General features: G+C 44.4%; 1 protein-coding gene across 3 annotated transcripts in view; it reads left to right on the top strand.

The window, feature by feature from the left end:
- The window catches only part of RB1 (RB transcriptional corepressor 1), a 286970-nt gene that overhangs the window by 63420 nt on the left and 195722 nt on the right, over positions 1–27828 (top strand). For all 3 annotated transcript variants that reach the window (XM_044288473.1, XM_044288474.1, XM_044288472.1), the window contains exons 9-12: positions 4665–4742; positions 17783–17892; positions 20448–20522; positions 27389–27476. In XM_044288473.1, the coding sequence (XP_044144408.1) occupies positions 4665–4742; positions 17783–17892; positions 20448–20522; positions 27389–27476 (351 nt within the window). The remainder of the gene's footprint in view (positions 1–4664; positions 4743–17782; positions 17893–20447; positions 20523–27388; positions 27477–27828) is intronic.

Below are 27828 nucleotides of genomic sequence, written 5' to 3'. Positions count from 1 at the left end.
TTTCGCATCTCCTTTTTTTTTCTATTTCCTTTCTTTTTCTCTTTCTACTATCTCCCTTTCTATTTTCTCTCCTCTCTTATTTGCTATCTCTTTCTGTTACTCTATCATATCTCTCTCTTGTTCTTCTCTACTCTTTTCCTATATTTCTCCTCTCTTTTCCTTATCGCTCTTTCTTTATCTCTTTCTCTCTTTTTCTCGTTCTATCGTTCTTTCTCTCTTGTTTCTATCTCTCTTTTCTTTTTCTTTCTTTCTTTCTTTCTTTTTCTCTCGTTCTCTTCTCTTTCTTTATTCTCTCGTTCTCTCTCTTTCTTTCTTTCTTCTCTCTCGTCTCTCTCTCTTTCTTTCTTCTTTCTCTGTTCTCTCTTCTCTCTTTCTCTCTCTCTCTCTTTCTTTCTCTCTCTTTCTCTCTCTCTCGTTCTCTCTTTCTTTCTTTTTCTCTCTCTCTCGTTCTCTCTTTCTTTCTTTCTTTCTTTCTTTCTTTCCTCTGTTCATGTGTATATTCTTTTTTTTTTTTTTTTTTTTTTTTTATGTGGAGATTTGCTCTCATCTGTTTTTGTTCTTGTTCAAGTCTTTAATTCTCTATTATTATTATTTTTTTTATAATGTCCGATTCATTTTTTTTCCAAGCCTCTGCACAAGCTCTCCTGCCAAGCATCAAATTCACTATTTATTGGCAGTTTGTCCATTGTGTTTTTTATTTGGTTAATTTCCATAATTAAGTCGTCCAATATTTGGGATCTTCTCTTAATTATCAGGTGTATCAATGCAACCGATTGTGTGAATAATAGGGTTTCCCATTCTTTATTTGAATCATCATTTTTATCCTAATTTTATATCCTATTTTGATCATCTGTTTAAAAAATGTGTGTATTTATTTAGTAATATATTAAAGGTTGTTATATACTTTATACTTCCACGTGACTCCTAGTGTATGAGTGCCGGTCTACATTTAGAATACTAGTATACGCTTTATCTTGAAAGAGGTGATTCAAAATTAGACGAGCACCATACCACGGTAACAGTGAGTGAGACGTCTTATATTGACTCTAGAAGTTAGTAGGATTAAGCTTGTAATCAGGTCTTCTGTTCCCCCATGGGATCTGAATCTAGTCCTGTCTAGGTTGATAGAGCCTCCTTTTGAACCACTACAGGATTTGCCCATTCAAATATTATCTTTTAAAGCTACCTTCTTGGTGGCAATCACCTCTGCTAGAATGGTGGGTGAGATTTCTGCCTTTTCAGCTTCCCTTCCCTATACGAACATCTTGGAGGATAGGGTGCTTATTAAACCAGACCCAGCGTTTCTGCCTAAAGTGGTCTCTCTTTCATAGGTCCCAAGATATTGTTCTCTAATCTTTGTGTCAATCCCCTAAGAATGAGGAAGAAAAACTACATTGTCTAGATGTCAAAAGATGCCTTTTACATTATCTGAATGTCACCAGTCAATGGAGGAAATCCTCTAGACTGTTCGCAAAATTTGGGAGGAATAATAGGGGTAGTATGGTTAAATCTAGGACTCTAGCCAAGTGGATAGTAGGTGCTATCTTTTTGGCCTATTGCTCAGCAGGACAGGATTCCCCTTTTAGGTCTTTGGTGTTCATTCAACCAGACCGTTTCTATTTCATGGGCAGAAAGGGCTAATGCATCTTTAGAACAGATCTGTAGGGCTGCCACATGGAAGTCTCCAAATACCTTTTTCCGTCACTACAAGTTAGATTTAGACTCCAATGATCGTCTTTCCTTCGGAAGGAAGGTATTACAACCGGTAGTCCCCCTCCCCTAAGCTAGTTCTATTCTAGTCGTCTTTCAAGGGTGCTGTCATGGGCGTAGGGGAAAATCAGGATTACTTAACGGTAATCCTTTTTCCATGAGCCCAGAGTTTGCAGATTAAATGGGGCTTTAAGGGCAGAGCCCCTCCTTTATGAGCTCTCCACAAATGTTTCCTGTCCTGATGATGGAGGCGGTCTCTCAAGGGTACTGTCATGACCTCATTGAAAAACTATTAACGGTAAGTAATCCTTAATTTTGCATTCATAGCGGGATAACCGTGTGCCACATGATGCTTAGGTTATTGTTTGTTTCATTATTGTTTATGCCTGCTGATTACTTTATTACCTCCTTGAGAAGATGGTGTGAGGGTAACATGTACTACTATATGGTAAAATGGTTAAAATAATCACCTGGAACGTCAAGGGCCTACGTTCCCCGCAGAAGCGTATGATGGTGTTATGCCATCTCAATCGCCTAGGCGCAGATATTGCTCTTCTACAGGAAACACACCTTGAAAAAATCAGTTTCCAAGAGTGGCTAAACTGCGGGTTGGGGAGGTGTACGGTTTTCAAAAGCCACTTATTCAATAACAGGCCCCAGAATTGTGTTGCTACATCTTTGGGGGTCCAACTGTTGAGCTATGTGTAAACTGAGGTGGGGTGCTGGGCAATGAATTTCTGGGCAAAGGAGTTTGTCTGGGACATAATTAGCTAAATAAAATCATGCTCTGCTACTGGAAAATAATCATTCTGTATGGGGACGAGTGATAGTATTAGCGATCATTCTTCCCTAAACTATGGGGGAGATCACTGCATGTAATAGCAGCAGTCTCCTTCACTGCGAGCAGGCGATTGTTAGAAAGAAACACTTCCTTCCCGACAATCGTAATGCTCGTCTGCAGGTCTAATACAGCCCTTACTCATGGTAGACGGTCACTAACTGATCAGTTGGGATACAACAGTCTGACAGTCTAATGACATAACTTCATCCGATCAGCTGATCGATGGGGGTGTGGGCTGTCAGACTGCTGCCAATCAGCTAGTGATGGCCTATTCTAACCATTGGCCATCACTTAGTAAAAGCTGAGGCCAGCGATTGGCTGCAGCAGTCACTGGACCAAGCCACTATGTCTAGCAGGGACCCCAGGTGGCTAGGAATGTTGCCATGGCATAGAAATATCGGGACTGTGGACAGATATTTGTTTATTTTAGTTTAAATTTTCATAGGTTCTAAGAATTGGGTTGGTCGGTTTCCAGGCCGAACAATCCTATTAAAGTCTATCCGACTGAGCCCTACCATGTCAAATTTGATCACTGAGCTGCCTGAGTACTCAGAGATCTGATGCTCATATTTTTCTAATGGGTAGTCCTTATGCGGTCACTTCTAGGGAGTTTCAACTGTGGTCATTCTGGGATGCCTTCTTGGAGGTTCCTCCTCATCACTTGACTACAGTCTTGTCATCACTTACAGAACTCTGTGTCAGAGGCAAGAATGCATATACCACTTCGTCAGTAAAAGATGTTTGGCACATTTTTATGTTGTGTTGTGCTTATATACACTTAAAAAATGTTTAACTAGATACATATAAATGCCGATAATTTATATAGGTGCCAAAAATAACTACTTAAAGTTGGTAACATCCTGACCCACAAAGTGGAAAGCACAGAATAAATAAAGCTGAAGTCCTTTTATATAAAAAAAAAAAAAAAAAAAAAGTTTTCTCTCTCCCGAAAGGGTTATACTGTATGTACCCTCATGCAGCGGAGTTGATGGGAAAAGAAAAAGGTTACTGCCACGTCTTCCCCTCTTTTTGAATCTGCTCCTCCATCAAGAAACCTGAATGAATAAACACTACTCTATAGTCTAATGCAGGGATGCTCAAACTGCGGCCCTCCAGTTAGCTGATAGCTGTAGGCTGTCCGGGAATTATGGGAGTTGTAGTTTTGCAACAGGTGGAGGGCCACAGGTTGAGAATGCCTGGTATAATGTTTTGTACATATGTCTGCATCTGACCTGTATTTGACTCGCTCTGAAGAATAAAAAAGGAATCGTAAACCAAGTACAGCAACCTTTGCCAATCTGCTGATTTAATATATTTTAATACAGTATTTATTTTCTGTAATTTTTAAATCTAATACATTAGAACATCTAATCAGTGCGTTGCTTGAATTGTTTATTTAATTGTACCTTCTAAACTGAGGATGAAGTATCATGTGATACATATATTGAACTATAATTTTACTTAATTTTAATTTAGTTAAAACCAGATAGTGGCATGTATCCTTTTTTTCATCTTTTTTTATTTTCTGTTTGCAAATTATTATTTTTTTCAATTCTATTTCCTGAACATGATTATGGCAGCTGCCCTCTTGCCTCAGCTGTTCTTAACAACATTAAGAAAGTTGCTTTACGACAGTCACATGGTCCATAGACACAATGTTCTGGAGAGGGCGTCATTGACTTCTATGGGTGAATGTTCTAGACTCCTGTGACCTGTGCAGAGGTCATTGTACAAAGAAAGAACAGATAAACTTTTGGACTCCCCTACTGTGAATGGTGGATCTTGTCTTATCTATGCACAGAGGTGATATCATTACAGGCAGGATTAGAATGACAGAAGCCGATAACTGCAGTAAAATGATCTGTACAAACCAAGAAGTGACACCAATTATTAGACATAGTGGGCAGTGTGAAAACTGCAGGATGTTATGTTTTTGGTAAAATGTGATTTTAAACAATAGGTTATTTTCTCATGACACGTTCCCTTTAACTAGAAAAGCAGTATTCTGTAATCCTGCAAATGCGCAATCCCTTTAGTTGCTGTTTACAGTTCTTGTGCTGACTAATAACTCCAGTATGGCATTTATTGTAATCCATTTTAACTCATTCCGTAGGTAAAAAATGTCTTTGTCTCCAGCTTTGTTGACTTTCTGGACTCTGCTGGGATTTCCTGTGTTGATGGCCTCCCAAAGGTATGTTAATGACTGTTTTGTGACTAGTTTTCTTATTTGTTGCTATTTATGATTTTGAACTTGCCAAGACAGTAGTAATTACCTGCCGCCTCATATACCTGAGAGAGGAGCCCATATACCTTTCAATGGCTGTAGACCAAAAGGACTCCTCTGGTGGCGTCTTATTTCCCGGGAGAACAATAGGATCAGCTGTTGAAATTCAAACTGCAAGAGTCTTTTCTCTCCTGACATAATCTGTCGTGAGAGAACCTATAGCCCCCCCCTTCATACTAAATTATCATCGGGTTCTGAAAAAAATCTGCAGGTTTGGCTGACGGGCAATTGTACATAAAGACTAGAACAGCTCATTCACTGTGGATATGCTTTTCTGTGTTGTGTCCAGCATGTAGTTGACTGTGCACAGTTCGTTTGGAGGACTACACTTGACAGGATTTAATAGTAGCCTATTAGCAAGGTAACCCACATAGTGTGTGTACCGTGTCATGCCTTGCAGCCTTCTTCTGAGATACATGTCTGAGATCCTCCCAATGTATACCACTGACCTTGGCTCTGAACATTATATGAAGAGAGCCTAAAAGAGAAGACACTGCCGTGTAACAGTGCTCAGCGACTTGTGTGTACATAATACAGGAAAGACGAGAGGTTTACAAGTTGCCCCTTATTATATCGGAGCAGTTAGATTAAGCTAGTTTCACACTAGTGTTCAGAGAGCCGTCACGGAACAGACTGATGGAACTCTCTGGATTCGGCATTGCCGGACACTTCAGCAAATGGCATTTATCATTTAGATGTACTACAAGGCGCTTGCTAATGTATTGTGATTGTCCATATTGCCTCCTTTGCTGGCTTGACTCCTTTTTCCATCACATTATACACTGCTCCTATCCAGGGGTTATGACCAATCCAGCAGCGGTGGCCATGCTTGCACGCTACAGGAAAAAGCGACAGCCTCTTTGATGGCTGGGACCCTGTGAGCACGCATAGGCATGCATGTGCAGCAGAGCCCATCCCGGCCACCTTGTATCTGCACTGCAGCAGTGGCCGTAACCCCTGGAAATGAGAAGTGTATGATGCGATGGAAAAATGAATCAAGCTAGCAAAGGAGACAATACGGACAAGCACAATACATTAGTAATTGCTTTGTATTACGGTAACTTTCTCTACATGATAAAAGGTAATTTGCTGAAGTGAGACAATCCCTTTAAAGGGGTTGTCTACATTCTCGCTATTTATACAGTGGAAGGAGCTGGAAACAGAAAGCTGTGTACACTATCCAGTGGCTGCACTTGGTTAATGCTCCCATTGAAGTGAAAACTGTGCTGAAGGAATCCGGCACAGCCAAACACAGACTGAAGCTGAGCTTCCAGCTACGTTCTCTAGGTTTGTTCTGGCAGCTGCTGTTGCAAATAGCTGATTGGTAAATTGGTGTTGGAATTAATATTGGTCATGAGGATAACTTGTCAATATCCAGAACCCAGATAACCCCCTTAAGGGCAGCATCTATATTACTGGGCAGTTTCCTTACCCTGTAACCCTACTATAGTTTGAACAGAAGCTGTATTATAAATTCTGGAAAGGTTTACTTTTTCAATTAACTTTTGGATTTAGTAAATCATAGGCTAGGACGTTTCTTATTTGAGATCTGTTTTCCGGTCAGGATCAGCTCTGTTACTGTGCCCTGGGATTGTGGAAAGGGAGGAAGCCAGGGTGGGGAAATACATGTTGCTGGTGTGGTTAGAACTTGTTAGAACTGAGTAGACTTGCCTGTACCAGCTGCTGGACTCGCACTAGTCTTCTTCCTTCACATGATTTGGGCTGTTACTTTTGCTGTTTATGAGGCAGACTTGCATGACTCGTTTTTAGCCCATAACAAGCAGATGACAATAAAACAAGTTAATTAGAACTAGTTTAAAAGGCGATGGAAAGTGCATGGGAGATGAATGATTTAGTCCTCCTGCACGCGACCATATCCATTTTTAGGTCCGAAAAATATCAATGTGGTCTGGGTGCATCCTTCTCTTTTCACAGCCCCCATTGTAGAAATGCCTATTCCTCACAAAACGGACAAGGGGGCATGTTCTGTGATTTGAGTTTCGGATCCTGTCCGCATTTTTTGCAGCCCCATAGAAAAGAATGGGTCTGTATTCGATACTCAAAATTCAGATACTGACTGAAAATACGGTCAGGTGCATATGAGGCCTTACTATGATTCTTTGTACCCCATACTTTTACATTATGTCAGCAGCAAAGCAAACCAACAAGCAATTTTATGCTTGCCTAAATGATTCAATCAGATGAAAAAGAACAATTGCTCTATTGTAGACTGATCTCTGGAACGTTTACATGGGCTGGCTATCTGGAACAATCGTTCCTACTAGGGATGAGCGGACTTGTTCGCGTACAAGTTTTGGGTTATCTAAGCATCCCGTTATGCTTAAGTTATGGTTCGTGGTAGCGGAATCTATAGCGGAATTCTTGGAGAACCTGAACCTGAATCATTAGTATTAATAGAGTATTCTTAGAGAACCTGAATCATTAGTATTCATTATCAGGCTGAGATTCTCAACCTCAATGACCCCCTGAGCAGGAAACTGATGGGGTGGGTTCACGCCACGTTTTATGCGTCTTTTTGACGTATATGTTAAAAATGTGTGTGCAGACCCAGCCTTAATGACAACAAGTAATGTAATTCCTACCATATTGGCAGTACACAAAGTGTAAAAAAATAAAATAGAAAATTGTATTGTATATTGCTCTTGAGAATTTGGGCCCCTTTGCGCAGCTAGGCTGCAAAAAAAAGGGTTACACATGTTGTATCGCCGTGCTCAGAAGAAGTAGGGCAATGTGTTTTGGGGTGTATTTTTACATATACCCATGCTGGGTGAGAGAAATATCTCTGTAAAAGAGAACTTTTCCAATTTTTCCATTTCATCCACCATGACGGCCCACATTGAGATTGACCCTTGACCTCTGTAGGGGCAGGAACACATAGAGAGTTTAAGAACCCCCCACCCCTCCACCTCCTCAGTGCTTTCCTGCCCCTACAGGGGCCAACACGTGGAGAGTTCCTCCTTCAGGGAGGATGAAATAACCTTAACTTTTTTTCAGGTTCTCCAGCTGGCCTCCCGCGGCAGGGGCTAAGGCTGGCCAGCTAGGAGCATCGAGGACCCTCGTCTTGGCTTATGCCGAGGCCTGTGGTCCTCCCCATACCTTCAGACTTCCTTCCCTCCTGGTGGAAGCAGTTGAAGGTGCCGGCTTCTCGCGCGCACGGCGCTCGGCGTCCTTTCCTTCTGGAGGACTGAGCTCTAGCGTCCGGCAGGGGGAGCAGGTGCGACGCATGGAGCGTCTCTATGGGCGGGCCGGGCGACGCACGCCTCTCTTAGTAGGCTAGTGCGGCGCAGGCCTACGCCGTCATGCATGGCGCGGCTAGATGACGTCAGACGCCGGGATTTTTAAAAAAAGAAGACCGCGGTTCCTTTCAGCCCCTTGCCTGCTACACCGCGATGTCTGAGACACCTGCTCCCCGCCAGGAAGGTCCTGATCCTTCTGCCTCCAGTACCGTGAGTCCCCTTCTGGGGGGTGTATATTTCAGTTTGTAAGCCTGAATTACTAATACTGGGATATCTGGTTGCTTCCTTCTGCAGGGCAGCAAGGAGTTAAAATCCAAGACAAAACCCTTAAAATGCTGTGCTTGTTCCAAGCGTCTCCCCGAAAATTATAGAAAGAGATTATGCAAATCTTGCACTTCGGAGATTTGGAAAGAGGAGCAACCAGATATACTCTCGGAGATGAAGTCTTTTATTTCAGACGAGATTAAGTCCTCTTTAGCCTCCTTATCTACCCCTTCCAGCAACCCCATCCCTTCTAAGAAACGCAAAGTATCCATTATTTCTTCTTCTGAGGGCGAAGAGGTTGAAGTGGCCTCTGCCTCGTCCAGACAGTTTCCTAATGAGGAACCCTTGTTGGACAGAGAGATTATAGAGGAGGATAAAAGATACTTTTTTTCCGCTAATGAAATGGAGGAACTGCTCCATGCAGTCAGGTCCACTATGGGTATTGAAGATACTCCTAAACCCCGTACGGTTCAGGATGAAATGTTTGGGGGCCTTAGAGCTAGGTCTTCTATTGTTTTCCCCATCAATGAAAATATAAAGGAAATGATATTGGAGGAATGGTCAGATCCAGAAAAGAGACTCGGCGTTCCTAAAGAATTTAGGAATAGGCTTTGCTTTGACCCGTCTGAAAGCAAAATATATAACCAGACGCCTAAGGTCGATTTGCAAGTAACCAAGGTAGCAAAAAAGACCGCCCTACCCTTTGAGGATTCCTCTCAGCTAGGCGATCCCATGGATAGAAAGGCAGATGGCCTCCTAAAGAAATCCTGGGAAGCGGCGATGTTTGGGGTAAAAACTAATATTTCTGCTACATCCGTTGCCAGAGCAATGTATATATGGCTGGGAGAACTGGACGAACATCTGAAGAACAAGACTCCAAGAGAAGAAATCAGGGAATCTCTCCCCCTTCTCCGCTCCACCACGGCATTTTTGGCCGATGCGTCTGCAGAGTCCATCAGATTTTCCGCCAAGGATGCTGCCCTTTCTAATGCTGCCCGCCGGGCTTTATGGATGAAAGCCTGGTCCGGAGACAAGGCATCCAAGGCCAAGCTTTGTTCTATCCCCTTTTCAGGGGAATTTGTCTTCGGCCCCACTCTGGATAAGATCCTAGAGGGAGCAGCAGACAAGAAGAAGGGTTTTCCAGAAGACAAAGAGCCAAAAAAGAAGCCCTTTCGGCAGTACCAACCCCAGCAGAGATCCTACAGGGGGAAAGGGAAGTCTGGCCGATGGAGTTATCCAAAAGGGGGGAGAGGAAGAGGCTTTATCCTCAATCCCCAGAATAGGCAACCTAAACAGCAATGACGCCAGGGTAGGGGGGCGACTGATGGGTTTCCTATCCTCCTGGAGTCAGGTAACTTCAAATCCCTGGGTGCTAAATATAATCTCCCAGGGCTACAGGATAGAGTTCACATCAGTCCCCCCAAGAAGATACTGCATCACACCTCAGAGCAGATCAGATCTCCCGAAAATCTGGCAGGGCGTTCAGGATCTCTTAGAGCTAGGGGTAATTCGAAAGGTTCCTATCCCAGAGGAAAGGAGAGGTTTCTATTCCAGTCTTTTTTTAGTATAAAAACCAGATCAATCCTTTCGCACGATAATAAACTTAAAACCCCTAAACAGGTCTATCTTATACAGGAAGTTCAGGATGGAAACCATCCCATCCACAATCCCTCTGATTCCAAAAGGAGCATTCATGTCGTCAATCGATCTAAAGGACGCCTACTACCATGTCCCCATCCATCATCTTTCCCAAAAGTATCTAAGATTCGCTCTAAGAGGACCAGACAGGTCTATACACCACTTCCAGTATGTCGCCCTCCCTTTCGGTATCTCCTCGGCCCCCAGGGTCTTCACAAAGATCGTAGTAGAGATGGTGGCCTGCCTACGTCAGGAAGGAATCACAATTATTCCTTATCTCGACGACTTTTTAATTCTGGGCAAGACAGAATCAGAGAACCGTCTGGCGACCCAAAGATTCTCGGAACTCTTAAAGAGCCTCGGATGGATTATAAACATAAAAAAATCCACCCTAACCCCGTCCATGAGAATAAAGTTCCTGGGTGTGGAATTAGATTCGTCCCGGCTGATGACCTTCCTCCCTCAGGACAAAGCTACTGCACTGACAGAGAAAGTCAGAACATTCCAGAGGGCTCGCAACTGCTCCATCAGGAAGGCCATGAGTCTCCTGGGAAGCCTAACCGCCTGCATTCCCTCGGTGGCTTGGTGCCAAAGCCACACAAGAATAATACAAAATTGGATCCTAACTATTTGGGACGGAAGACAGTTAAGTCTAGACAGGGTCTTTCGGATCCCTCAGTCGGTAAAAACAGACTTGGATTGGTGGAAAGTAAAAAGAAGACTGCTGGGAGGCCTTCAGTGGCGGAACCATCCCGTTGTTCAAGTAATCACGGACGCAAGCCTCGGAGGCTGGGGAGCAAAGATAGGAGATCATCTTCTACAGGGTACCTGGCCTGCCGAGATAAGAGACAAATCCTCCAACTACCGAGAGCTTTACGCAGTCCTGGAAGCTTTATTAAAAGGAGAGTGCCTTCTAAAAGGGCGACATCTAAGGGTAATGTCAGACAATACCACAACGGTGGCTTATCTGCGTCACCAGGGGGGAACAAGATCACGGCCTCTTGGCGAGATAGCAAAAAGAATTTTCTCCTGGGCAGAAGTAAACACTTTATCTCTGTCCGCCATCCACCTAAGGGGCTGCGAAAACACAGTAGCAGACTTTCTGAGCAGAGAAATAGTAGACCCAGGAGAATGGTCTCTGAACAGAAATATCTTCCAAAAGATCTCGGAAAGATGGGGCTGTCCAGAGGTAGACTTATTTGCCTCCAGAAAAAATGCGCAGGTAAGCTGTTTTTGCTCCCTAAACCCAGGAGACAATCCATGGGCAATCGATGCTCTATCAATACAATGGAATTGGAGACTAGCCTACGCCTTTCCCCCAATACCACTACTTCCTCGGGTCGTCCAGAAGCTCCTGGAGGAACCGACTACTCTCATCCTAATAGCCCCTCTATGGCCAAAGAGAAGTTGGTTCTCCACTCTAAGACAGCTATCGCTGGAGGATCCATGGGAGATTCCCTTCCAGAGGGACATTCTAGTCCAGGGCCCTCTTCTTCATCCAGACCCAGGCATGTTCAGACTGTCAGCCTGGATCCTGAGAGCGAGACACTAAGAAGCAGAGGACTTTCGGAAAAGGTGATACGTACTCTGAGGGCAAGTAAAAAAAAGGTGACCTCCTCCATCTACCTTAAGATCTGGAAGAAATACTGTTCCTGGTTAGGAGTTGAGCGCCCAGACACCACCTCTCCTCCCATCAACAGAATTTTGGACTTTCTACAGTGCGGCCTTGAGTTAGGCCTTAGACCCAGTACTTTGAAGGTCCAAATTTCTGCCCTAAGCTCCTTCTATGATTGCAGCCTGGCCAACCACAGATGGATCAGGAGGTTCTTCAGAGCGGTTGCAAGGTTGAGACCCTCCCTGAGATCCAGAACTCCGACCTGGGATCTTAACACCGTACTAGAGGGCTTAACAAAACCTCCATTTGTACCTTCGTCGGAGATCTCTTTAAAACACCTTTCCCTTAAGACTGCCTTTCTGATCGCTATCACCTCAGCCAGACGCATTGGGGAGATCCAGGCCTTATCGTGTAGAGAGCCCTACCTCCAAATTAACAAGGATCACATCCGTCTAGCTCTCGACCCAGGTTTCCTCCCTAAAGTAGTCTCTCCTTTCCATCTAGAGCAGGAGATCTTCCTACCCTCTATCCCTAGGTCCGAACATTCAGGGTCTAGTGATAGGTTACATCTCCTGGATGTTAGGGACATAGTTATCCGTTACCTGGACTCTACCAGAGACTTCAGGGTGGATGACAACCTTCTTATTCAGTTTTCAGGGAAAAATAAAGGAAAGAAGTTAGCCAGGTCTTCCATAGCTAGATGGATCAAATCCACTATTGAATGCTGCTACAGGATCCAGAACAAAACCAGTCCTGGTAATGTTAAAGCCCATTCTACTAGGGCCACGGCCTCCTCTTGGGCCGAGAGAGGAGGGGTCTCGCTGGACCAGATCTGTAAAGCCGCAACCTGGTCTAGCACTAATACTTTTGTAAGACACTATCGTCTTAATCTTCCGGACGCAAATGAAGCTCTTTTCGGCCGGAAGGTTCTACAGGCGATATCCCCACCCATTTAGTTATCTGATATGTCTCAATGTGGGCCGTCATGGTGGATGAAATGGAAAAACCGCAATTAGACTTACCGGTAATTCCGTTTCCTTGAATCCACCATGACGGCCCATACTATTTCAAGGAAACGGAATTACCGGTAAGTCTAATTGCGTTTTTTTTTTTTATATAAAGTTGTCATTTTACAGAGCTATTTCTCTCACCCAGCATGGTTATATGTAAAAATACACCCCAAAACACATTGCCCAACCTCTCCTGAGTATGGCGATACCACATGTGACACTTTTTTGCAGCCTAGGTGCGCAAAGGGGCCCAAATTCCAATGAGTACCTTTTAGGAGGGCATTTTTAGGCATTTGGATTCCAGACTTCTTCTCACGCTTTAGGGCCCCTAAAATGCCAGGGCAGTGTAAATACCCCACATGTGACCCCATTTTGGAAAGAAGACACCCCAAGGTATTCCGTGAGGGGCATGGCGAGTTCCTAGAATATTTTTATTTATTTTTTTGGCACAAGTTAGCAGAAAATGATTTTGTAAAAGGGGAAAAAATAAAAATATAATTTCCGCTAACTTGTGCCAAAAAATAAATAAATAAAAAATTCTAGTAACTCGCCATGCCCCTCACGGAATACCTTGGGGTGTCTTCTTTCCAGAATGGGGTCACTTATGGGGTATTTATACTGCCCTGGCATTTTAGGGGCCCTAAAGTGTGAGAAGAAGTCCAGAATATAAATGTCTAAAAATGTTTTATTCATTTGGATTCCGTGAGGGGTATGGTGAGTACATGTGAGATTTTATTTTTTGTCACACGTTAGTGGAATATGAGACTTTGTAAGGAAAAAAAATAAAAATAATTTCCGCTAACTTATGCCAAAAAAAAAAAGAGATCTTCTATGAACTCGCCATGCCCCTCAAAAGTGATCTTTATAGCGCTGCAGCGATTTTACAGTGTGTTTGCAGTGATCAGAAATTTTTTTATTCTGTCACTGCGGTGGGGCGGACTGAACGCAAGTGTGCACACAAGATCAGGCCTGATCGGGCGATCACTGCATTTTTTTGTAGAGCCTATAGAACATGTCCTATTCTTGTCCGCAATTGCGGACAAGACGAGGCATTTTCTATATAGTTCTGGCAATGTGCGGATCCGCAAAATGCGGAAAGTACATTGCCAGTGTCCGTGTTTTGCAGACCCGCGGTGTCCGTGTTTTGCGTATCCGCAAAACACATACGGACGTCTGAATGGAGCCTTACAGGGGGTTAATCAATGACAGGGGGGTGATCAGGGGTTAATAAGTGACGGGGGGAGGGGTGTAGTGTGGTGCTTGGTGCTACTTATTACAGAGCTGCCTGTGTCCTCTGGTGGTCGTTCCAAGCAAAAGGGACCACCAGAGGACCAGGTAGCAGGTATATTAGACGCTGTTATCAAAACAGCTTCTGATGTAGCGGTTAAAAGGGGTGTGTAGATGTTTTATATCCTGTGTGTGTATGTATATATTCTTTTGTAAGGCTTTTGATACTGTCCCACATAGAAGGCTTATCAATAAATTGCAGTCTTTGGGCTTGGACTCCCATATTGTTGAATGGATTAGGCAGTGGCTGAGGGACAGACAACAGAAGGTTGTAGTCAATGGAGTATATTCAGACCATGGTGTTGTTACCAGTGGGGTACCTCAGGGATCTGTTCTGGGACCCATATTGTTTAATATCTTTATCAGCGAAATTGCCGAAGGCCTCGATGGTAAGGTGTGTCTTTTTGCTGATGACACATAGATTTGTAACAGGGTTGATGTTCCTGGAGGGATACACCAAATGGAAAGCGATTTAGGAAAACTAGAGGAATGGTCAAAAATCTGACAACTAAAATTTAATGTTCATAAGTGCAAACCCAAGAACAGAATATAAAATCAGTGATACAGTCCTAACCTCAGTATCTGAGGAAAAGGATTTAGGGGTCATTATTTCAGAAGACTTAAAGGTAGGCAGACAATGTCATAGACCAGCAGGAAATGCTAGCAGAATGCTTGGGTGTATAGGGAGAGGCATTACCAGTAGAAAGAGGGAGGTGCTCATGCCGCTCTACAGAGCACTAGTGAGACCTCATTTGGAGTATTGTGCTCAGTACTGGAGACCATATCTCCAGAAGGATATTGATACTTTGGAGAGAGTTCAGAGAAGAGCTACTAAACTAGTACATGGATTGCAGGATAAAACTTACCAGGAAAGATTAAAGGACCTTAACATGTATAGCTTGGAAGAAAGACGAGGCAGAGGGGATATAATAGAAACTTTTAAATACATAAAGGGAATCAACAAGGTAAAAGAGGAGAGAATATTTAAAAGAAGAAAAACTGCTACAAGAGGACATAGTTTTAAATTAGAGGGGCAAAGGTTTAAAAGTATTATCAGGAAGTATTACTTTACTGAGAGAGTAGTGGATGCATGGAATAGCCTTCCTGCAGAAGTGGTAGCTGCAAATACAGTGGAGGAGTTTTAAGCATCCATGGGATAGGCATAAGGTCATTCTTCATATAAGATAGGGCCAGGGGCTATTCATAGTATTCAGTATATTGGGCAGACTAGATGGGCCAAATGGTTCTTATCTGCTGACACATTCCGTGTGTGTGTGTGTGTGTATATATACATATATGTATGTGTGTATATGTGTATATATGTATATATGTATATATGTGTGTATATATATGTATATATGTGGAGATATATATATATATATATACATACATACATACATACATACATACATACATACATACATACATACATACACACACATATACACACACAGCGGGTGCTATGTCCCAGGTATTACAGAGTATAAATGACATGTGTGTGTATAGATAGATAGATAGAGATATATTATATATACATACACACACACACAGCGCGGGTGCTATGTCCCAGGTATTAGAGTATAAATGACCAAACATGATTAGGGGGTGGAGCAAACAATATACAATAATTACAATAAAATCACAGTATCTAAATACATACCATTCTAAAGTGACATACTATAGTGCATGGTGATCACAAAAGACATAGATGTATGTAAAATTAATCAGATGGTGATCCTATATTACAGAAAATCAAAAAATCTCATAAGTACCACCAATGATCATCAGCTGCTTTGTGTCATAATATTCAAATTAAAATATCAACAGGTGGAGTAAAGGATAAGATCAAAAACATACCTATCAGACACATTGGTCCACATGCAATCAATCGCCAAACTTGGCATAAGTGATTTGTATAAAAATATACTTATGATCTCTCTTCTTTTCTCATGCCCAACTATCAGGATGGTGTACCCCTTTGACAAGCAGTTTCCCCTTCCTTCATTTGCTACCTACCTGCCGATACTATAATAGTAATACAACTTGGGGCAGTTTGCCAATATCCAATATGGTGCTTCCCGACATGTTACCATGTGGGCATGCGCGTTGGAAAGTTGAAACCAGTGACCTGTTTTGCTACGTCTGAGAGGGTTTGAGGCTTACGATACGCCAACTCCGGCATGAGATCATACATTCAGGACACAACCTGGCGCCTGCGCACTGTTAGTTGTAATTATCATCTATATTGCTGGCTCCACCCCCTAATCATGTTTGGTTATTTATACTCTGTAACGCACTTACGTTTTATGCTTGAGAAAGGCTCTGTGTCCGAGCCGAAACATTGCCTCACTGTCCCACATAGGTCAATAAACCACGATTTTCTACTGGATGTGCATATATATATATTTACACTTGTGTTGTGGAAAATTAATTAGGATGTGTATTTAATATATTGTGTATTGTCATCATGTCTCTCAGTGTCAGGGTAAACCATTGGAGTGGATATCTTCCCATGTATGTCCTGTCACAGCTGCTGGGCGCAGAGGTCTCCGTCGGCGAATGGTCCATGTGCTAAGCACTGGGCTGTGGGTCGGGGGAGACTGATGTGTTCAGCAGAGCAGTGTTTTGTTGGCTGATGTATGGATGCCGGCTAGGGCCCCCGCACAAGACGCAGATTTATTGGCTTTGTGTGGATGCATTTGTTAAGAGAACAATATATGAAAGGAACGTGTGTTTGTTGTCTCTAGTGCGCCTGATCAGCCGCTGGAGATAATGACGTTGTCCTGTAAATAAACATGCATGAGGATCATAGTAATTTTATCTGGCATTGATCACTGAGCAAAGCTGGATAAAATTTGCTCCAGTGGTAATGGTAGGTTATAGTATACATGTGTTTACTAGGTTATTCTAAATGATGATGTCTTGTCTTCCTATGTCATCACTTCCTGTATGTCATCACTTCCTGCATGATTGTTATGGGCCAGCCCCTTTTACACCTTTTGTTAATAAATAAAAGAACAGACTGGGCAGGGAGGGAGAGGAGTTGCTCAGAATTCAATCAAAATGGTAACACCTGGGTCTCTGACTGCGGCGGAGGGAAAGGAGATTTACCCTTTTCTTTACACAAACTTTGATGCGAGCTGATTACAATTATTAATATTTCTACAACACTTGCCTTCTCCCTACCACCGCTGTGTCCATGTTTCAGTCTGCAGCCACTAACTGGCTTCATTGGTGATGTGGACTTACCGCTGAAGCCAGTCATTGGCTGCAACAAGCATGTGACCATGCCCATGTAGTGCGGGTTGTAAAGAATCTGTAAATTAGAACATGGACACAGAGCAGCAGGAACAGGCAAGTGTGAATTTTGATTTTCAGGAGGCAGACAGCGGGCATTACATAAAATGTAATTATTACTGGAAAACCGCTTTCAGGTTAATGGGGCCATGTTGCAAATTTGTGCACAACGGGGTGGCAAGGAGCACTGCTGTCCTGGGAAAACTTAGGAGATGCAACGGTATTCCTGCACTGCAGACTCTATTCTCAGTGGGGGAGAGTCTTAAAACTGGTGTAAAGTAGACCTGGCTTAGTTGTCCATAGCAGCCTTCCATATCAGATTCCACCTTTCATTTATCAGAGCTCCTTTGGAAAATGAAAGATGGACTCTGGCTGCTATGGGCAACTAAGCCAGTTTACATCAGTCTGATAAATATCCCCCAGTGTGTGCTGGAGTTCATAAAATGAAAATGACCCTTTTTAAAGCTAGTGAATATCTGTGGCTTATAGCTAAATGTCTAAAATATGTTAGTTTTGCTGCTTTTGGTTGGTGTGCCCCACAAGCGTGTTGATCAATGTGTATTTGACCTTGTGTTTCAGGTTGATGTAATTTCCCAACAATATGAAGAGCTTTATCAGAAAAACAAAGACATTGATGAAAGGCTGTTTTTGGAAAAAGAAAACACTCTGAAGGTTGATTACAGAGAAAGGTAATGGTTAACGGATTTCATTGTTGGTAGGATCCTTGGGCGACTGCAACCTTGTGAACTCCTGTTCAATGGCTCCATAAATTTGAAGGTAGTAGTACTTTGTCCACCCACAAATTTCTTGCGACCATTGGGTACTGTAGATTGTGGTCACTTCATTATACCTGGACTGTGGAAACCAAGCATTACAGAATTATTGAAAGTGAAGGCTATGTACTAAATTAGCTGTGATGTCCAGCATTGTGCCGCAGCCCTCTTACCGCATTTTGGTAATGAGGTCCGCACTCTTAGTATTAATAGTTTGTGCCAGTAGAGGACTTCTCAGTCAATATTTTGAAAAATTCCCTGACACTATTCAGCAAATAACAAATTCATAAATTATGGATGCGGTTTGGGTGCTGTTCTCATTTTATTTTTTATGATGACCCATTGACTTAAATGGATTTGTGGTCTGCATTTTGCAGACATGTTTTTTTCTCTTTGTGGAACGGACATAACGGATGTGGAAAACACACGGATGATCTATGTCAGGGATGGCCAACCTGTGGCTCTGCAGCTGTTTCAAAACTACAACTCCCAGCATGCCCAGACAGCCTACTGCTGGGCATGGTGGGAATTGTAGTTTTACAACAGCTGGAGAGCCGCAGGTTGGCCATCCCTGATCTATGTGCTTTCTAAATCCATATGTCCACTTCACAAAAAGACAGAACATGTTCTATGCTTTGAGGCCTTAGTCACAGAGAGAGAAAAGTATGCCCTGTAGCCTGGATAAGGTGTTTTAAGATTATTGTCATGCAACATTTGAGTCATCCATAAAGAATAAGAAAAAATAAAATAAAAGAAAAAGTACTGGAACCTTAAGCTCGGTGGTTGGCAACCTCTGGCACTTCAGCTGTTGTAAAACTGCAATTCCCAGCATGCCCTATTCACGAGTTTTTAGAGCAGCTCAGCAAATGTGCATGATGGGAATGGTAGTTTCACAACAGCTGGAGTGCCAGCAGTTTCTGACCCCTAGCTCTAGCGCCTGAGCTTTTAACAGAGGAGCACAGTTTGTTTCCATAGCACTACTAATGACAGGAGAGGATTTTGGGGTTGCTGGTTTTAACTGTGGCATGGAGGCATTTTATTTTTTTGCACATGCATAAAAAAGAATAGCTTACATTACATTTTGTCAGGACTTATTTTTCAGTTTATCCTGTAACCCCTTAATGGACCAAGCAGTTTATTTACTGCTTTTATCGTTATCACCTACCATGAGCCATAACATAAATTTTTTATTTATTTTTTCCCCACATTAAAGGGGTTGTCCCACCTTTGACAATGGGGTCATATCGAATGCGCAGTGCGCCCTCCCACCACTTTTAGGGCTCCATTCTTGATATAGGTGCGGGTCCCATCGATGGGACCTGCACCAATCAGACAATGGGGGCATATCCTAGCTAGGATGAAGGTACATGTAATTTATTGTATTATTTACTGATTATAGGGTTCTGCCCTAGCATCTTAGTGGTTTTTATTGGTACCATTTTGATGTACATATGTTTTGTTGTGTTTTTCTATATATTTTGTTCTATATAGTAACCATTAACACCTATCTTAAATGTGGGCCAAAGCACCATTACTCCAGCATGTGCCCAAAAATGTCTAACACCAAAAAGCAGCCAGAGTCTTGTACACATATATAAATAGACGCCCTAGCAGGTCACGTGTGTCACCTATAGGAATTTATGATACTTTAAAAGGCAGCATGCATGTCTGGATGTGAATTGATTCACCCGCTGATGAAGCACTGAGCGAAACGCTCGTCGGGGCGCAGGACACGTGGCTGGTATGATATGACAATATGTTACTGTGGTTGATGTGGCTGCTGTAGGAATGATATGCTATCTGTGGATATTTATTTGCACTAGCACTTTACCAGAATGTATACTATTGTGTGTGACATCCAGACATGCATGCTGCCTTTTAAAGTATCATAAATTCCTATAGGTGACCCACGTGACCTGCTAGGGCGTCCAGCCTTTGGTTTTCAATTTTCCACCACCATTTGTTATTTGTGGTTTTATGTAGGTTTTAACCATTGTGTTAAATTAAAGATCTATTTATATATGTGTACAAGACTATGGCTGCTTTTTGTTGTTATATATTAACCCTGTTGTTCGGGCTTCCATAGCAGGAGCGGTAAAATACCATTAGGCAGACACCCGACCCACAGCTGTTCAATCTGTGGCTAGGGCCCCCGCGCAATCTGTGTATCAAACTGACAATGTATGGGTGTGAGGAAAACAGGAATATCCAGGCTTCCTCTTTCAATATTTTAATTTAATTTAATTTAATTTAATTTGATTTGATTTACTATGGGATACCCATGGCACATAACAATACTATTATAGTAATATTTATTTACATATTGTTTGTAATATCTTGTACAGTTTCATTTTTTTGGGCCACAAATAGTATTTTAAAAATTTTTGCCTCAATGTATGGCCACTTTTAGTTTGAAAAACCCACCTCATATTGTCAAACATTTCATTCCTTTCTTTTCACATTTTTTGTAGTTTGGAACAGGAGCGAACGCCTCAAAAGAATAATTTAGAAGAAGCTCCTCTTATTCCTCCACAGACACCAGTCAGGTAAGCTTATGCATTCGGACCTAAGGCTCTCTACAGAAAGCATCTGAGCCTTAGCTGGGATTTGCCAATCTCCCATGGAAGAACCTGATGTATACCACTGTGTAAGCATCTAGTGGCATACCTTGCCCCAAAGGCACCATATACATTAAAGGGGTTGCCACTATCTATTACTAGCTGCACATGTGCTGGGGACAGCACATTCATGCAGCTGGTAATGAGCATTATTTATTGTTATCAGGACCAATGTCTGATTTAAAGAGGTTGGCTCATCTTATATGTTGGGGGTATATCACTAGGATGTGCTCCTAATGTCTGATGGGTGCGGGTCCCACACCTATCTCTAAAACTGAGCTTGCAAAGAGAAGGAGAGCAGACTGTGCATGCGCAACAGCCCTCCATTATTTTCAATGGGAGGGCTGAAAATACCCCTGCCGCTCAGCTATTTTCTGAAGTCCCATAGAAATGTAAGAGAAGTGCACCGCACAATCGCTGCCACCGCTTCATCACTTTTATGGGGCTGATGGACATATCAGAGATTTTTTCAGCAGTCCCATAGAAATGAATGGAGCGTGGCTGTGCAAAAGCGGTCCGCCCTCCTTCTTTGTAGGCTCAGTTTTAGAGATTGGTGCGGGATCCAGAGGTTAGACCTACTGCTATCAGACGTTGGGGGACATATTCTAGCGATATGCCCCCAATGTGTGAGAAGGGCCAACCGCTTTAATATATTAAGGATTCATATTTCTCGTGAATGGCATTGGAGGACACAGCAACATGGGTATATGCCCAGCTGCCACTAGGAGGTTGACACTAGAAAAGAAAAGTGTTTGCTCCACCCAGATGGGCTATACTCTCTGCTCAGACACTAAACTAACCAGTTTTATTCTAGTGTCCGTAGGAGGCAGACATGACCTGCTCTGCTTTGTTTTTTCTTTTTTCTTCTCCTGCAGGTCTCTGCCTGCTGCAGGATGGGGCTCCATCGTGGATATCCACTTTAATTGCACCCCTTGCGGGGCGCCTACTCTTAGTACCTCGCTGGTCACCCAGTTCCCCATTACTGCATCCGCAGTGGCATGCCGGTAATCCCACATATGTGCGAGTTTGCCTGAAGAGGAGACCCTGCGGTGCCTGAGTGGTCTCCCTGTGTACCTGTCCCATGGATCTAGGATTAGTTCCCTTCTTTTCCCAGGGGATGAGAGCACCTTATATCTGGGCGCCCGAGAGGTCCCTCTTTTCCCATTGTTTTCCCCTTGCTTCTAGCAGGCCTGTGGCTCTCCAGGTTAAAGTGTTTGCAATCCAGAAGATCATGGATTCTTTACGGAGACCCACACACCGGCCCTCTTTGTTAGCTTGGCCTCCAACCACCTATGCTTCCCCTGACCTTCCTTTACTTTAGTCCCCGGCTCCTGCCTGGGACTGGGACGCATCTTCCCTGCCCTGTCCTCGGACCCCTGGTGCTCAGTTTCCCCAGGTTTTTCCCTCCCTGTGTGTCACTTCTCCTCAGGAGTCCCCCTCACCTGTTCTTTCCTTCCGGAGGGCCTCCGGTCTTCCGCAGTTCCGTCCTACCAGTTTAGTGCGGGCTTTTGCCTGGGGGCGGAGTTTCCCCCCTTCTGGCTAGTTTTCTGGGACCTCCATCTTGCCAGCACTCCTGAGGGACACTCTCCAATCTCCTGCAACCTTCCTGGCACTCTCCTGCGACTGCTGCAGCACCTCTTTGGGGACACAGCACTTGGGGTCCTGTAGGACAGCCTCTGGCTCACAGCACCCGAGCGGGGTCGTCACGTGTTGTATGTGCGCCAGCTGTAATAAAAAGTTGCCTTGCAGTCAGCCTGATCCTGTTTTTGCGCAGTGACTTGCCCCCAGACCCTCTCAGGACGCCCTGACCACCCCTTCTGAATGGGCTTCTTCCTTGCACCTAACCTTAGAGAACCTGGCCCGACTCTCTCAATCCATGGTTGTCGATGGACCACTTGCCTGACAAAATTGCAGCCGCCTCTGCCCCTCCCAGGGACGACTCCGCGGATTGGGAACGCTCACATTCTGACACCAGGTCCTACAAAAGACCTCGGGTTGCCAAAACCATGTCCCGCTCCTCCTCGGCATCCTTGGGTCATTCTCAGGACAGGTCTGAGGCTGGCGACGAATGCTCTTCTGCTGCACCTTCCGCCGCCTTTGGGGACTCCTCTAACTCTGATTCCGGATCAGAGCAGAGCACTGCCCTGTCTGCGGCCATGCAGGATCTTATCAGCACAGTTAGGGACGCTCTCCATGTGCAGGAAGACCCCTCCTCCTCTGCTCAGGAATCCGTATCACTCCGCCGTTCCAGGCGCCCTACTTTTGTTTTCCCTAACCATGTGGCTCTGGACGCACTCCTTGCCAAGGAGTGGTGTCATCCGGATAGGCGTCTTCAGCCAGCCAAGGGTTCGAACGTCCTCTTTCCCTTTTCCGAGGAGTCCATTACTAGGTGGTCTGTCCCTCCTCAGCTAGAGCCACATGTGACCCAACTTGCTAAGGCCACCACCCTTCCTTTGGACGATGCGGCGTCCTTGTCTGATACATTGGACAAGAAGATGAACTCCTTGTCCAAGTCTGTATTCGTTGCAGCAGGTTCCGCTATCCGTCCTGCCTTTGCTGCGTCTTGGGTGGCTAAGGCATGTATGGTCTGGACTTAACAGCTTGATCGGTCCTTACCCATCGATTCTGCTCAGGGGGAGCTCCATCTCCTTGCATCTTATCTTCTCCAGGCCTCCAGGTACTTCTGTGATGCTTCCCTGGAATCGGCATGCCGCTCTGGTAGGGCGGCTACTAACTCGGTGGCCATCCACCGCTCGGTTTGGCTTCGGACCTGGGCTGCGGATGCAGCCTCCAAAAAGGTGCTCATATCTCATATGGTAGGCTTTTCAGGAAACGTTTGGAGGAGCTTATTTCTGAGGCCACAGCGTTTTCGCTCCTTTCGGGACTCCTTTTCCCGTCGGGACAAAAAGACTGCTCTTCCTTCCTTCCTTCAAGGCCAAGCCCTCCTTACACGCCTGCCCTAAGCCTTCCAAACCCAAGTCTGCAAAGCCCGTTATCTGTATTACTGGTTTCCCCCAGCTAGAGTTGCCCCTTCAGATGGGGGGTTGTTTGCTCTCTTTTCAGGATCAATAGAGCGCAACCGTGAACGACGCCTGCATTCTGGAGGTAGTTTCCTCTAGGTACAAAATAGAATTCCCTTCCCACGGGTCGGTTCTTCTAGTCGTCGCCGCCCAGGTCCCCTCGCTTTTTTTCAGGCCATTCATTCTCTTTACGCGCACAGGGTGATTGTTCCTGTTCCGACCTCAGAACATATTCAGGGGTTTTACTCGAACCTCTTCACAGTTCCCAAGAAGGACGGTGCTCTTTGCCCCATTTTTGATCTGAAGGCACTCAATTATTTCATCCGAGTCCGCCACTTTCGTATGGAGTCCCTCAGGTCTGTGATTGCTTCCCTCGAGTTGGGAGAGTTTCTATCTTCCATCGACATCCGAGACACCTATCTGCATGTCCCCATAGCTCAGTCTCATCAGAGGTAGGTTCTCTGCATTTTCAGTTATTGGCATTGCCCTTCGGCCTGGCGTCTGCCCTGAGGGTCTTTACCAAGGTGTTGGCTCCTCTGCTAGCACTTCTCTATGCCAGTGGAGTTGCCGTAATACCCTACCTGGACGATCTTCTGGTGAAGGCTCCATCCCGGGAGGACAACCTGTCCAGTCTCCACATCACCCCACTGGTTAGTCCTCCCTGGTTCCCAGTCAGAGGATGGAATTCCTAGGCATGGTCCTCGACACTCGCCTTGGCCGAGTGTTCCTCCCTCAGATCGAGGTAGTGGCTCTCCAGTCAGGGGTGTCTTCTCTTCCCATAAGGGCGTGCTTGCCTCGATCTCCCGATCAGTCTGTCCCCTCAGGTCCGTCGGGACGCTGATGGCTAAACCCGCTTACAGTCTCCCTCGACAGATCTATCCTTCCCCTCCGCAGGTGATCAGGTGATCTACACAGATGTCAGCCTGACAGGTTGAGGGGCAGTCTTCGGGTCTCATCTCGGCCCAGGGTCAGTGATCAATGCGAGAGAGCTCCCTACAGATCAATATCCTGGAACTCGGGGCCATTTACCTAGCTCTATCCTTTGGCCTTCCCTCTGTCGCTTTCGTCCTGTCTGGATTCAGACTGACAACTCCACTGGGGTGGGTTTTTTAAACCACCAGGGGGGCACGAGAAGCGTGGTGGTCCTGAAGAAAGCCTCTCTCATTCTGTGGTGGGAGGAGGGACACGTTCCCGCTCTCTCCGTGGTCTACATCCCCTGAGTCGCCAATTGGGCGGCCGACTTCCTCAGTCGCCAGCGTCTCCACCTGGGCGAGTGGTGTCTCCATCCAGAGGCGTTTCAACAACTCTGTCAGCGCTAGGGAATCCCAAACGTGGATCTTTTTGCCTCCCGTCTGAACCACAAACTTCCGCTTTACGCCGCCATGTCTCGGGATCATCAGGCTCTGACGGTAGACGCCTTGGTTCTCCCGTGGTCCCAATTCAGTCTCCTATATCTCTTCCCTCCTCTTCCACTTCATCGGGTACTCAAATGTCTCAAAATGGATTGGGTCCCGGCGATATTGGTGACTCCGGCCTGGCCCCGCAGGGCGTGATATGCAGATCTCGTCTTCCTGCTCGCTGACGCCCAGTGGCTGTTACCTCTGCGTCCTGACCTCCTTTTGCAAGGTCCGCTGTTCCACCCGAGTTTACCTCTGCTTCATTTAACGGAATGGCTGTTAAAGCCGTGGTCCTAAGGTTCCGCGGTCTCTCTGAGGTCAGTCATCCAGACTATTCTTCATGCACGTAAACTTGTCGGCCAGGATTTACCATCATACCTGGAAGCTTACTTTGCCTGGTGTGAATCTGGCTAGGTTCACCCTCTCCTTTTTTCCGTCCCTAGGATTCTTGCCTTTCTCCAGGTCAGCCTTAACCCTTTCATGACAAAGGGTCATTGATGCCTCAGTGTCCAGGTCAAAATTTACAAATCTAACATGCGTCACTTTATGTGGTAATAGCTTTGGAACACTTATTTATCCAAGCCATTCTGGGATTGTTTTCTCGTGACATATTGTACTTCATGATAGTCATAAATTTGAGTAAATATATTTCACCTTTTATTTATGAAAAAATCCCAAATTTATAAAAAAAATATAGAAAAATTCACAATTTTCAAAATTTCTATTTCTCTGCTTCTAAAACAGAAAGTCATACCTAATAAAATATTCATTGCTTAACATTTCCCATATGTCTCCTCTATGTTGGCATAATTTTGGAAATGTAATTTTTTATTTTTTTTAGGAATTTTTTAGGAAGTTAAAAGGCTTAGGCCTCTTTCACACTTGCGTTGTCCGGATCCGGCGTGTACTCCACTTGCCGGAATTACACGCCGGATCCGGAAAAACTCAAGTGTACTGAAAGCATTTGAAGACGCATCCGTCTTCAAAATGCTTTCAGTGTTACTATGGCACCCAGGACGCTATTAAAGTCCTGGTTGCCATAGTAGGAGCGGGGAGCGGTATACTTACCATCCGTGCGGCTCCCGGGGCGCTCCAGAGTGACGTTAGAGCGCCCCATGCGCATGGATGACGTGCCATGCGATTACGTCATCCATGCGCCTGGGGCGCCCTGACGTCACTCTGGAGCTCCCCGGGAGCCGCACGGATGGTAAGTATGCTGCTCCCCCGCTCCCCGCTCCCCGCTCCACTTTACCATGGCTGCCAGGACTTTAGCGTCCCGGCAGCCATGGTAACCACTCTAAAAAAAGCTAAACGTCGTATCCGGCAATGCGCCGAAATGACGTTTTAGGTTAAGGCCGGATCCGGATCAATGCCTTTCAATGGGCATTCATTCCGGATCCGGCCTTGCGGCAAGTCTTAAGTTTTTTTGGCCAGAGCAAAAAGCGCAGCATGCTGCGGTATTTTCTCCAGCCAAAAAACGTTCCGTTCCGGAACTGAAGACCTCCTGATGCATCCTGAACGGATTTCACTCCATTCAGAATGCATTAGGATAAAACTGATCAGGATTCTTCCGGCATAGAGCCCCGACGACGGAACTCTATGCCGGAAGACAATAACGCAGGTGTGAAAGAGCCCTTAGAAGTTTAGAAGCAATTCTTAAAATTTTAAAGAAAATTTCCAAAACCCACTTTTTAAGTACCAGTTCAGGTCTGAAGTCACTTTGTGAGGCTTACATAGCCCCCATAAATGACCCCATTGTAGAAACTACACCCCTCAAGTTACTCAAAACTGATTTTGCAAACTTTGTTAACCCTTTAGGTGCTCCACAAGATATAAAGAAAATTGGAGATGAAATTTCTAAATTTCACTTTTTGGGCAGATTTTCCTTTTTATTACATTCTTTTCTTTAACACATTGAGGGTTAACAGCCAAACAAAACTCAATATTTATTACCCTGATTCCGCGGTTTACAGAAACACCCCACATGTTGTCGTAAACTGATGTAAGGGCGCACAGCAGGGCGCAGAAGGAAAGGAACGCCGTATGGTTTTTGGAAGGCAGATTTTGCTAAACTGGTTTTAGATGTCATCTCCCATTTAAAACCCCCCGATGCACCCTTATAGTAGAAACTCCCAAAAAGTGACCCTATTTTGGAAACTAGGGGATAAGGTGCCAGTTGTATTGGTACTATTTTTAGCGCTATGCTCTGAAAATGGTTGCTGATCCCTGCAATTTTTTTTTTAAGTATTCTTGAATCTAGTTGTACTGTGTGTACCATGAAATATTTATTTATTTATTTTTTGTGGTCCAGTTTCTCAAAATTGTATATGCATTATGTATTAATGACATTTTGTTTCTATTTTGCCTTTTAAAATAGAGCTGCAATGAACACTATTAACCAGTTGATGAATATTTTACATTCATCCAGTGACGAACCATCAGAAATTCTAAACTCGTACTTTAAGGTAAGCCATTTTGGTATTCACTAAATGTAGTGTGAATGTTTTGTACGTAATGAGCTGCCTAATTAAGTACTTAATTAAAGTAAAAATGGTAAAAGAGGTTTTCCAGAATAATAATATGTATGGCTTATCCTTAGGGTACAATCGCATGACCGTATAAATGGATCCGCATCCGTTCCGCAAATTTGTGGAACGGGTGCGGACCCATTCATTTCAATGGGGCCACAAAAGATGCGGACAGCACACCGTGTGCTGTCCGCATCTGTGTTCCGTTCCGTGGCCCCGCAAAAAAAAAAAATATAGCATTCTCTATATAGCGCTGGCCATGTGCGGTCCGCAAATTGCAGGACGCACT

This window comes from Bufo gargarizans, chromosome 3 (genome assembly GCF_014858855.1).
Source record: "Bufo gargarizans isolate SCDJY-AF-19 chromosome 3, ASM1485885v1, whole genome shotgun sequence".
NCBI lineage: Eukaryota > Metazoa > Chordata > Amphibia > Anura > Bufonidae > Bufo > Bufo gargarizans.
The sequence above is the reverse complement of the archived record's forward strand: the minus strand, read 5'-3'. Positions and strand labels throughout refer to the sequence as shown.